Source organism: Centroberyx gerrardi, chromosome 16 (genome assembly GCF_048128805.1).
Source record: "Centroberyx gerrardi isolate f3 chromosome 16, fCenGer3.hap1.cur.20231027, whole genome shotgun sequence".
Lineage (NCBI taxonomy): Eukaryota > Metazoa > Chordata > Actinopteri > Beryciformes > Berycidae > Centroberyx > Centroberyx gerrardi.
Window position 1 is genome coordinate 25,519,242 of NC_136012.1, and position 12,941 is coordinate 25,532,182.

At 41.8% G+C, this 12,941-nt stretch overlaps 2 protein-coding genes across 4 annotated transcripts in view; both read right to left on the reverse strand.

Annotated features, from left to right (window-relative positions):
- The window catches only part of sec24b (SEC24 homolog B, COPII coat complex component), a 31,919-nt gene extending 28,480 nt beyond the window's left edge, over nt 1-3,439 (reverse strand). For 2 of the 3 annotated variants that reach the window (XM_071920249.2, XM_071920247.2), the window contains exons 1-3: nt 3,232-3,439; nt 1,794-2,510; nt 1,127-1,288 (exon numbers count right to left, since the gene is read on the reverse strand). In XM_071920249.2, coding sequence (XP_071776350.2) covers nt 1,127-1,288; nt 1,794-2,510; nt 3,232-3,325 — 973 coding nt within the window. In that variant the 5' untranslated portion in view covers nt 3,326-3,439. The remainder of the gene's footprint in view (nt 1-1,126; nt 1,289-1,793; nt 2,511-3,231) is intronic. The other variant, XM_078289232.1, reaches the window with a different exon arrangement.
- A 3,268-nt stretch (nt 3,440-6,707) lies between these two features.
- tstd2 (thiosulfate sulfurtransferase like domain containing 2) lies at nt 6,708-12,922 on the reverse strand. The gene is made up of 9 exons (XM_071920244.2): nt 12,529-12,922; nt 12,142-12,437; nt 11,247-11,355; nt 10,956-11,078; nt 9,741-9,846; nt 9,071-9,186; nt 8,349-8,507; nt 7,850-7,988; nt 6,708-7,156 (listed from the first exon to the last, which is right to left on the reverse strand). Exons 1-9 carry the CDS (start codon nt 12,661-12,663, stop codon nt 6,918-6,920), a joined length of 1,422 nt encoding a protein of 473 aa, XP_071776345.2. The 5' UTR covers nt 12,664-12,922; the 3' UTR covers nt 6,708-6,917.
- Between the last annotated feature and the right edge of the window lie 19 nt (nt 12,923-12,941).

Sequence of the window (12,941 nt, forward strand, 5' to 3'; positions counted from 1 at the left end):
CTCCGGCAACATGACATTACATCACAACGTTTTCCCACCCTATAGCGATAGGGGGAATTGCATTAGACCTTACTACATAGCTTTTGCCCTACTAAAATTAAATTAACCACTAGTCACTATTGTCTGTATTAGCTGCCTCTAGTTGTAGTTGTTGTGAGCTAGATTTATGTCTACTGTTGTAGTGGATATGGGAGACAAACTACAAATGAATCCTAATACTTGGTACTAGAGAACGTACCTATTTGTATTTGGTGATGTTAAATCAGCTAGGGTTTATCCGCGTAAGTCATCAACTTGCCATTAACTGGGGCAGGAGAAACTGATTTTGGGACGCACGTTATTGACCACAGAATGTGAAAACGCCACTGTCTGCGAAAATGTTTTGATAATTGTTCCCCTTAACTTACACTAGTTAAGATGTGCCATTAATCTCCATGGTGCAACTAAATATAGATGCAGCTGCTGAGTCAAATTAACTAATTTCAGCATAACGGTTTGTATAGATTTTACACCCTAATTTATAATCGAGTATATGTTCAGCTGTCTTCTGGCCTTTTACCTGCCAAAGTGGCTGGCAGAGTCAACAAATTAACCAGTCACACACCAAAATTAACCACCAACTGGCAGGTGGCTAGTGCTATTTTCAAACCATAAACCTTCACATCCGTATGCATGTGCACTCCTGCATACGTGTATGTATGTATGTGTGTGTGTGTGTGTGTGTGTGTCTCACAGATTGCAAGAGGTATGTTTGCCAAGTACAGCTGTGAGCATATAAACCATTCACACACTTTGTGGACTAAAACCCCAGAGTCCCCAGAGGATTCGGTAAAGGCCTTTTTACACCAGAAAAACCAAGAGGTGTTGTGTTTTGTATTATAACCTCTTGCTCAACCACCAATAGGGGAAGAAACAAAGAAGTAGCTCACTCTTCATTTCTTTGCTGAAATCGAAGACTAAACAACAAAACAAATTTCAATCAAAATCATCAATTAAACCAGTTTGAATGAAACATGCTAACAATGCTGTCATGCCATTCTTCAGTTATTGCCTGGTGAAGGAAAATATAGTAAAATTCAGCACTAACAAAACAACAATCATGATCTCTTTGTCCCATCCTGTTTACCTTGGTGGTGTCCTGGGGAGGAATGGACTGAAGTGGAGGGGGTTCCTGAGGGCGGTCTGTCCGCGTCTGCACCCCCGCTGCTGTGACTGACCCCGCCGTAGGGGTCATAGTTCACAGAGGCCCGGTGGCTTTGGTCGTACTGTTGGTGGACTGTGGTTTGGGCTGCGGCAGAGAACCAATCATTGAGTCACAGAGATATCAGAGATGTGATCGGGACAACACAAAAAAGGAGAAATTATGGGCAGGAAATTATGAACAGGAGAATGGAGTTGTGTATCACAAAAAAATTAAGTCCTGAGCAAAAACTGGGAAATTACAGCCCTGATATGAAGAAAAACCAAGAGCTAGAAGCAGCGTGGGAAACCAGCCACAAACCAAACGCTGGTAAATTATGACTGTGGCTGGTAATTCCATCTACTCTGGCCAAAAACTGTATTTTAGGCATACTGAATGATGAACTTCAGGCAATGTTTTTCCCCCACAATGGAGATCTCTGGATAAATCTCTTCATATTTGCAGAACACTACCCTGGCTTCCAGGGAACGGCTATTTTTTTTTTACTTCCCAGGCTGAAACCCCTGAATCCCTGCCTCTCTGCATTAGGCAATTCCTCAGTGTCCTACCAGGAACTGTCCAGCTTCAGTGTAAATCAATCAATCATGGGTACCTGTGCTTCCTTGACCATTAACCGCCGTCGCCGGCTGACCGGGAGGAGCCACGCTGTACCCAGGCTGCACTGCTGTGGTGGAGGCTGGGTGAGAGGTGCTGCTCCCGGGCGGGTACTGATGTAAGGGCGCGCTCATCAGGGTGGGCACGGCGCCGGGTGTGGAGGCGGTCTGGGACGACCTGAGGGTGCCGTACTGGCTACTTCCCGGCGCAGAGGGGTACGAGACGATGGGGTAGAGGGGAGCGCCAGGGCCGCTAGGAGGCGCAGGCACCAGACTGGGCTGCTGCTGCTGCTGCTGCTGAGGGTGCTGCGCTGGGGGAGCGTGGTACGACTGCTGTCCATAGTAGGCTCCTGGAGCGCCATAGGGGACCTGCTGCTGGAGCGGCTGTGGGTTATACTGGGAGTTTGCTGGTGGGGGTGCCGAAGCGGGGAGAGTGGCAGGAGCTGTGCCGTACGGCTGGGTGGGAGGGGCAGAGCTAGGGGGGGGTGCGTACGAGGAGGGTGCTACATTGGGGGGAGCGTGGTGCGGAGGGAGGTGCTGCTGCTGCTGCTGATGGTTGTTGTGGTAGTAGTTAGCACTGTGGGCATTGTTCGTGATGGGCGCTTTGCTGGGAACAGGGCTGCAGTGGGCAGGAATGGTAGGGTAGCCTTGTTGTTGAGGCGGGGCTCCGTAGTATCCTGTAGGTGGATACGTGGATGGGTAGGTCTGTGCTGGACCTGAGGGGGCACATACAACAGATGCTCAGAAATACAAGTGTCATGGAGGGCAAATAGTGGCAGACTGAGATGATCTGATGCATTTGTTATAAACTTCCCAATCTGACAACAATATTGACAAGACATCAACATTCAAGTCAAATCAGAGGTCAAGCCAGTGAGAAAACGTTCAGAAGCAACTGCTGATCAGGTGAGGTTGTCATTAGCAGCATACAATAAGCTACATCAGCAGCTGTTAGCTTAGTAATAAGGGTTAATACCCAGCTAGCTCTCAGCTAATCAAGCATCCTTGACAGCACAGCAGCAGCGATCATGATACAATTTTATAATTTCAGTGTTATTTTATCTGACTGGATGTTTACCTGACGAACAGCATGAAACCGACATTAGACATAATGCGCAATCTGTCACACAGCTATTATCTTGACAGTTAGCTAGCTATGTTACGTTAGCTTAACATACTTGCCAGCTAACGTTATCTCCTGTCGGTTTCAATGCTTAGCTAGCTAATGTTAGCAGCTAGTTAACGTTAGCAAGCCTCCTAGTAACTGTTGCCGAGTTTACATGTCGTCCTTTATTTATTTCGTGTTACAATGGTCTTCAGTATCACTTAAAGTCAGGTGACAGCTGAACGAAACAAAACAGTCAACGTCTGACAGAAGTAGCTAAGCTAACATCATAGGGGGTTAGCATGCTAAAGTTAGCTCCCGGCCTGCTTTACCATTCTGATAGGGGGGCGCAGCTCCGCCGTTCGGCGTTGAGTTCTGACTGTAGCTGACGGAGCTGTTCAGGTTTGTAAAACCCGGCGCAGACATCGCTTGGTCCTCCCGTCCTTATGCCCACAGATGCACAGGTAGATCAAGACACATGAGAGGCTTTCACTGAGGCTGATTCCCCCCCAAAAGATGCGTGTCAGAAGGCTGCTGGTCAGTAAGACCCCCGCTGCTGACAGACCTGACCAGGTCGCTCGGCTGATAGCTGGAGCTTCAGCTCGGATGGAGAGGAGCTTCACTTCGGTCCAGGCTGCAGGCTGAGCACGCCCCCTGGAGGATCTGTCCTACATAACAGACGATGGTGTTTATTTAATTTAATTTAATTATTAAATTAATTATTATTATGAAATAAATAAATAAAATAGATGACTTAATATGAAAATAAAATATAATAAAATAAAAAGGATGCTTTCTTCTTTTATTCAGAAAATATCCACAGGGGGACTATACTCTCAATACTCTCATCAGTCTCAAGTCTAAATGTAGAATACCAAGTCAAGTCGGAACAAATCAAGAGTCTAGTAGCCTAACAATTTAATATCTTAAAGAAAACGAAATATATAGGACATTTCAATGCAATATCGTTTTAATAAAACTTGGTGTGCAGCTGGATGAATGTGAAGCAGAAAAAGAGCATGCATGCTCAGCAGAGGTGGGGACTCGAGTCACATGACTTCACACGTCACAGAGTCACAGTTTGAATTCCTTGAGACTTGATGCATGGAGAGAATACTTGAGACTTAACTTGACTTGGGTTCTGGTGACTTGGGACTTAACTTTGACTTGTGCTGATGACATGAAAAGGTTCCTAAACTCTTGACAAAAGTTCTTGTGTTTGTGTAAATGATTTAGAATGAAACTGAGATTTGTTGTTGAATTTAAATTGTTTTCTGAATTTGTATGGAATAATTGGATTTATTGAAGTTGAAACTGATTATAGAAATCAAACTCATGATGCTCTTACCAAGTTTTTATATTAAAACCATATTGCATTGAAAAGTTCTAGATATTTGACTTGTTCTGACTTGCCTTGGTGTTCTACACTGAGACTTGACATTAATGATGTGGATTTGGTAATCTACATTTAGACTTGGGACTTGACTTGAGACCTGTGCCTCAGGACTTGAGACTGACTTGGGACTGGAGCAAAGCTGACTCAGTCACACCTCTGGCTGAGAGGAAAGGAGAATGAGTAACCTCCATTTAATCCACAGTTAAAGGTTGAACTGAACAGCCTATGAACCTCCATCTGTAAATTTTACAAGGTGATTGATAACACTGCACATTTGCACATTCTGTGCAGATTTATGCACATATGTTACCTCCATCTGTAAACCTGATAATATGAATATCTTATAGTGCATATTTGCCTGTCTGGACACATTCGTGAATACATGTCTCCCATCTGGTACACATAACAGAAATAGTTAGTGATACGCACTTACACACTCTGCTTTAGCCTGTACATAGTGCCTTTTGTTCTCAGGTGTGGGGAGAACATCATGTCGAACTCCATTCAAAAATCTAACGTTGCCTTGGTTCTCAACAAATGTAACTTCAATGCAGCTTAGTAGATGGTGATCTAGTGTAACTTGCTTTGCCATGTGACAACTTGGCATTGTGTGTACTGGATGTAAGAAATGCTGATGTCAGGATGGAAAGCCTTTTTATAAGTGATTGGATGCTACTGTGTTGTACTGATGTTAATGAGCTACATTACATTAAGAAGTAACTCTTGTAGAGATATAGAAGTAATATCATATGTCGGTATTGACTCATTTTATTTTTTGTGATACTCTATGGATCCAACCCAAGGAGAACTTTGCCTTTTTCTCTTTCCCCCCTCCACAGGGAGGTCAGAGGTCAGAGGTCAGAGGTCAGGCTCAGCCACAGACCAACACACTGAAGCTGGTAGGGATTCAGTTGCGTTTCATTAGTCGTTTTAACCTGCGTGCCCTCGTTAACTTCCCCTCGGGGGAATCCCCTCCTCCATCTTAAGTGCCGTTCCATTACTCTGATAACTCAAGTGAACTTTCTGAGATCGACCCTTCAAGGGCCGAGGGAGCGAGTCAACGACGATGTAGACTTCACAAGCGCATCTTTCCCAGGATGCATTGTGATCGTCCGTCAATTCCGGTGCATGAACAGGTGATATATATAAATGTAAGTAAACAAACAATATTTAGAGGATTTACACATATTTATGAAATGAACTCATCTACAATATTTTATTACTCGTTGTTCTATGTAATTGTTATTATTTATTCTTATTCATTAGTAGGCCTGCTTAAGGGCAAGTGCATTCCATTTCAAATATTCTGCTCCCCCTCGGACCCCGCCCCCCCCCCCCTGCTCTGCAAGTGGCCACTCGCGTTACGTGTGGTGCTACGTATTACCAAGTGCCGAGGGGAAGTGAAGGAGGGCCTGTTAAATGACTAATGAAACGCAGCTAGTGTCTTGCTCAAGGACACTTCCGCAGGGTGGATGCTCATTGTTATGGGGGCTTGAACTCTTGTCTTATAACACAAAGCTAACAAAGAGTCACACAAACAGTACCACTCCTGTTAGAATAACAACAGTACCACTCCAGCTTAGTATTGGTTTTCAAAAATTCAATTTCTCTCATTTGGCATCACCAACCTCTTCTGTTCAACAAAGCTACGTCTGTCTGCATCGCAGCAGGTTACTTGACTTGTCGGTAACCTGCTGACAAGTCAAGTTGATGTTTCCTCTCGTTCATTTTGGAAGGAACCAGCTACACGGTGAAAGCAGGGAGGGCGGTTTACAGAGGTATGATCTAGGAACAGTTCCCGTCCTAATATGAGTTTGTCTCATTCAATTTTAAATGATTACAACTAAATCTTGCAAATTAGTAGAATGAAAAGTTACATTTTATATCCCAAAAAGTCCACTTTCTTGAATGGGCACGCGCTATTCTCAACGCCTCCTTGTGGAGTTTTGATATAATTTATGTCACTGATTTCTGGATGTTTATGTGAATGAGTTCTGGGATGTTGAGATGTTTTTACAAGCCTCTTACTTTTTTGTCTCTTATGTTGTTTTCCTCTGTATCTTTTCCAATGTTTCTTATCATTTGTGCAAATAAATTAAAAAACTAAACAACAACAAAAAAAGAAAACTTAATAGGTCTCTTGCTGATGAGGTGTTCCAATTTCATAAACTGACACAAAATGAATGGATCCAGCAGACACCATCACCTTTTTTTCAGTAAAAGATAAATCAAGGGTTTCATTAAAAAAGAAATGCTTTTATCCATTTTTGGAAACAATTGATGAATTTCTGAAATTCATCAGTCAATATTTCATAAACACGAATGATTCTGTCTTCAGAAACAGAAGTATTTTATAAGCAAGGGTGTTATGACTGACTCAGAACTTCAACAGTAAACAGCAATGTGTTTAATTTTCACTTTGTAAGAGTAAATGTCTTTTTTCTCAGTCGGGGATATCAAACTCTTCAAAATATATACATCCGACTTAATTCCCAACTGCCGTACCAAAAAAATGAATAACTTCTCCCGTTTGTATTTCTCTATTCAACAGACCAAACTTCCACCTGTCTGTCCTGTGTAATGTCCCAGAACGAGTAACAGAGTCCAACTTTAACCTCTCCGTCACAGTACGTCCTGAGGGATTCTGGGACGTCCGTCGGTGCACTCGCACTCCTCCCTCTGCTGCGGAGCGGCGGCGGCGGACTCCTCGCTCTGACCCCTGACCCCTTTGCTCTGGCAGGTGGGGCAGCAGGCGGTGCGTCCGTCCCGCCTGCAGACGGGACAGGAGAGGACCAGCTGGCAGCAGAACTGGGTGGAGCAGAGCTGGTAGCGGTCCCACGGAGAGCCGCAGTACCTGCAGTCTGAACAGAGGGAGGGAGAGAGGGAGGGAGGGAGAGAGAGAGGGAGAGAGAGAGGGACGATGCTGAAGCATAACTCAGGACATTTTCAACTTAAAGACCTTTCCAATCCCTACTCAGTTCTGGAAAGGCTTTCTGCCAAGCACAGATGACATGTGGGTTACAAAGCAGTTCTATTATCTCAGTATCCCATATTTGTAATGCTAATAGTACTGCTAATTCAATAAGTTGAATTAGCACTATAATTACCTACTTTCAGCTTCAAGTGTGTGCTTTTGAGATTTTATCAATTTACCCACACTATCTAAGGATTATTACAGCCTGAACCTGTCATTTGCAAAAAGGACAAACCCTTAAAAGGACTTATTTAGAAATCATGTAATTTCTTACTACTACAGTATATCATAAGTATACATGTATAATGAAAAGTGGTTCACTGTATATGGTTTAAACCTCACATTACAGAAATGTATGTTATGTTAAACTTACCTAGAAGTCACATTGCCGTTAGCCATTGAAATAGGCAGGTTTAATAATACTCCTGAATATGAAAAAAACATGTCTACTTCGTGATTTGGGAGAAACTGAGTTGAATGAGATTAATTTTATTTTCTACTGTCCGACATATGTTGATCTAAAATGTGTTGTATAGCAAAATTACTTCTGTCTTTATGAATTTCTTTTGCGCACACTAACCTGAGATGACGTCAGTGTTGGAGGAGATAGCGTAGCGCTCATCGAAGACGAACAGTTTCCCTCGATAGAAGCCCTCTGGGAAGCGCTCCAGGTATTTGTGAATGCCGCCTTTCAGCTGGTAAACCTCCTTACACACATCCTACAGGCAGGGCAGGAGAGACGATGATAGTAACACCATGCTGCATGCTGGGTAATTTTGCCTTTGTCTGGCAAGTCTGACTACTAAACCAGACACTTTAGCAGGCAAAAACACAGTTGTTTTTACCATCCTTTTGGCAGGTAAAATAGTGAAAGCAGCAGAAAGTGAACAAAATAGTAAGTTTACTCTCCTGGGCATAAGACAAGAGAGACACACTGCCATTGTTTGTTTATGGTTGGATTGGATGGATGTGGTATGTTTGACATGTAGGGATAATAGCATAACAAACATGAACTAATTCTTGGCCTAATACAGTGAAAAAATAAAGAAAACTGGCATCCTGTAGTTTGATGAACTCACTTTGGAGCGGAGGTAGGCGGAGGCGCGCTCGCAGCGGATCCCTCCTGTGCAGTACATCAGCACCTTCTTGTCTCTGAACAGCTCCAGGTTCTGGTCCACGTAGTCTGGGAAGTAGCTGAACTTACGGATGTTAGGGGCCATACAGCGACTAAACTGCCCCTGCAGGGAAAGAACAGTCACAAGATGCATTATCAATACAGTGACCTACTATTTGTCCTATTTAATCATGATAAAGTAAGTTATACTTTATTGATCCCTGTGGGGAAACTCTCTTTTTGGAGCTTTTTGGAACAACTAAACCCTGCTTACTTAGCTAACTCGCTGTGTGTTTGGCGGTCGTGGTTTTTCAGTTTATCTAATAGGTTTTGAAAAGGTTTCATAAACCCAAGGGTCATAGAGCTTTCTTAACCCAATTCTTCTTCTATTTATTCCAAACAAACAGCTGTTGCTGCTGCCAGAAGCTTGAAAAGCATCACTTCCTGTGCGGCACAGGATTTTTTCCAGGAAAGAGCTACCAGACACCGGGTGTGTTGAACAGCAGATGGAGAAGCTTTCATTAAGTGGATATAGGTTGAATCACTGTTGTGTTATACCAATCAGTGATAGAGAGCAGCAAAACAGACATTTATTTATATGAAAATGTGGCAGATTATTACTTTAACTTGTAGAACCAGTTAACTGAAAGTCAGCAGATATCAGAAGGAACAGGACACATTACGTACAATTTTACTTTCATAAAAGTTGCGGCAGTCCAGCAGGACGGTGTCGCTGCAGGAATCCCCTTCAGACAGGAGAGCCTCCACTTCTCTGTGGAACTCTTCAGGGTCCAGGTGAATTCCTGAGAGGAACAGCAGACACGTGACTAACATGACATCATAACATAACAATAACATAATAAATCAAACAGAAGACAGGTTTCTACACTTAATTGTTAAAAAAAAAAAAAAAGCAGTTTATATGGCAAAAGGAGACTCTCAAGGAATATTAACCCTCCACTGAAAAGATAAACTTTTATTTTGATATTGGATAGAAAACACACTCCAAGCCGTATCAACTGTAACACATAGAAGTGAAAAACCTATACAATACTATAGGTGTATGTACTGTAAAAATATCGCACTTATTGACACATAAACACACAGTTTGGTCTGCAGAGGATCAATCAGGATGAACTCATTACATACAGCTGTGGAAATTGAATTAGTGTCCAGGCTTTTTTCATTTGTAGCTGATTGGTTTGTTGATATGTTTTTGTTCTGTTCCTTTTACAAGCCGTTGTAACTTTGTTGAGGAAGGTACAAAACAATTATAGCCATTATTGATATTATTATTAGTTGTAGTAGCAGTTGTTTTAGTATTATCAGTATAGTTTTATTTGCACTCAAACAGTACCTGCCAGTTGGTAGGAGATGACATCAGGATCCACTCCCATGGGAACGATCTCCTTATAGACGCCCACCTTCAGGTCAGAAAAACACTCTGCACTGCCATCACTAGTCTGAACACACACACACACACACACACACACACACACACACACACACACACACACACACACACACACACACACACGCACACACACACGCACACACACACACACACAGTGGGAATAATAGTTCCATTTATATGAATCATAAATTCACACACAGTACACAGTTTGTTATGGTTTTGGATAACTTTGTTTAAGGCTGTGATTTGTTTTCAGTTATTTCTTGGTCTAAACCTATTACTAGCATCACAACAATACTCACCAGTCTATGTAGGTATCAGTCTGATGAAACTAGACTTTAAGAGACCGTTTTGCATAAATGCATTCATTCACAATAAGTTAGTATGGAAAAAGCTATTTTACAGTTTTGCAAATTAAATGGATTATTTATTTATTATTCTATTTGCATATTTGTTGCATTTGTACAATTATTAGTTATGTAAGAATTTCTTTAGTCAGAAACAGCCCAAGTATTTAATTATGATAAAAACAAACAAACATAGGAAGTGTCAGTGTTTGTTTTTCATCTTGTCCAGAGGGAGTCTGAGCAGCTGAGGGAGGCAGAGCTGCAGCCAATCAGAACAGCAGGACTTTACTTAACAGCACATTTATTTTGTATTTCGGCTTACAGTTAACTAGGTAATTATCTCCCTCAAATCCCTTTATATGTAAATAATGTGCATATTTAACATTTCTATCTTTTAATATTAAACATGTTAATTTAAATTATTTATTTTCTTATGGCCCATTTGGTCTTTTTAGTCAAGTCAAGCTAATTTGTATAGCCTTTAATCTCAGTTACAGACTCAAAGGGCTTCACAGCAGCCACATTAATGCAAAACTAACTGGTAGTAAGTAGAAGTGGTAAGTAGAAGTAGACAAGGCAGGTTGAGGGAAAGTGTGAAAAAAAGTAAATCACAACACAAAATAACTCCTCAAATTCATGTTATCTAACAATGTAAACGTATCTGAGGGCGGATTTTTCCTGTAAACCCGACTAATCAACTATACAAAGTCTCAGGTTCCTAACACCTGACTACCAGTGAGTCGACTAAGGTGGGAGGGATGTACACAGATGCATCAGCAGCAACTGCGGCTTCTTTTGAACTTATTCTGACCTTAAAATCCTCTTCTTCCATTGTCTTGAAGAGCGGATGTGAGCGCATCGCCTTGATGTACAAGTCAGTCGCCACTTTGGTGCCGCCAACCGTCCCGTTGACTCCTTCTGTCGCCACCCTCACCTGAACAAGAAAGCATAATCATGATGTATTTTTGGAATACCATTAAAGCAGATTAAATAAACATGGCTTTTCTTTTTTGCTATTACAGAAACATGTGTTAAAAGTCTATTCCCAATGTAAACACTCTACAGTCTCCATGTTGGAGGCAGGATAGGAGACTTTATTTACCTTGCCAGTCAAGTGGAGCTTTTCACACAAAGCTTTCTGCCAGGCACAGATGACATGTGGCTTTTCCACCTGACAGTAGCGGTAATACAGAAGAACCTGGCCTGGACCCCTGACAGATAGGAAGATAAGGAATTACACAGAGACACATCACCACTTATTAACAGTGTATATCGACATGCACGATAATCATAAGGATTGTTTTCAATATCGATATATATTATTATATATATATATATCGATGTGGCTCACGTATGTAAAATAATGTTAAATAATCAAATGAATGTTCATCCCATTGAACTGAATGGTAATGTTAGGTGTCATGTCAAACTAAAGTGAAATTTTCAAATAATATTCCTACCATACCTCATTTTGTCAGTGTTTTTAAATAAAGTTTGTTTGTTATCACCGATATAGACAGCATTGTGTGTCACGATATCCCAAAATCGCCATAACATCAAGATATGATTCCACTGAAAGACGATAAACGATACTGAATTATCACCCAGCCAGAGACACATCACTACTTATTAACAGGGTATATCGACATGCATAGTAGGGATGGGACAATATGTTCATCAACGATACGATTGGACAACAATGTCTGACTGTGCAGAATTATGTTTATGTAAACAACAATTTAAAAATGTCATTAAAAAGTGCAAATAATATAATTTGGATGGAGATCTTGTGAAATTGTGATGGTCAAGCCGTCTCATTTGTGATTACTACAGCAGAATAAAATGTAGCCGATATCGCTATTCATTTTTCTGCCCCACGATACATATTGTTGCATTTTTGTATTGCTATATATTGAATTTCGATATATCGTCCCATTCCTAATGCACAGTATTACAATGCACAACTGAACCAAAATGGGAAAGTCAGAACTTGGTACTTTTGCAGCTGCTCATCAGTGATGTGACCGGTGTCGGGGATCCATACAGAAACATCCACTGGCTCTGTCTCATGCACACTCAGCTGCTGGGGTTCAGCTTCTCTTTCGAGCTGGCTTAACAGATGCTCAAAGGTGGACTCTGTCAGCTGCTGGATTTCAGTTCCATGAGTCCTGGCCACATGTTTGTGAATGGAAGATGGTTCCTTGAAGGTCTGGCCGCAGCAGGACCAACATGATGGGCTGCTTCCTTCCTCATGACGGCTGTCTCTCTTGGACGCCACATAGGCAGCAAACGTCTGCAAAGGAAGAAGTAAAAGAGTAATGTGTTTTTAGTATGGTGAAGGCTGAAACATCTCAGTTATTCTCTGGGTTTGTGTTGTCACTCACCCTTCTCCTGCAGAAGGCGTAGTACTTCCTTATTGTGGCAGAAAATTGAGGTTTTTCTTGTTTTAATCCATGCGGCGTGAAGGTGTCAACTTCCAAGTCGGTGAACTCTGTGCAAGGCTTATCATCTGATGCCATGGCTTGCAAAATATTAGTCAAGAATACTTCAGCTAAGTTACTAGACTTGTTTGCATTTATAGAGGACAAGCTCTGCTGTGTCTAAATGCTTAAACAATACCCAATTACTTCCCTGTCATTCAGATTAACGAATAATCGCCTACTCCTGGAAAACATCCACAATTAAGCGTTAAAATAACATATAATCCTTATTTTAGATTTCTTCCTATCACCAACCGTGCGGCAGAAAACCAGCGGTGAACGTCGGAAGACTAAAGACGGTGCACAACCAACACTTC

Excerpts from the sequence above, each read along its gene's own strand:
- tstd2 (XM_071920244.2), bottom strand. The coding sequence starts at position 12,663 with ATGGCATCAGATGATAAGCCTTGCACAGAGTTCACCGACTTGGAAGTT. Across the intron at positions 11,079-11,246 it reads AGCTCCACTTGACTGGCAAG|GTGAGGGTGGCGACAGAAGG; the intron begins GTAAATAAAGTC and ends TTTCTTGTTCAG. Across the intron at positions 7,989-8,348 it reads CCGCCTACCTCCGCTCCAAA|GATGTGTGTAAGGAGGTTTA; the intron begins GTGAGTTCATCA and ends CCCTGCCTGTAG.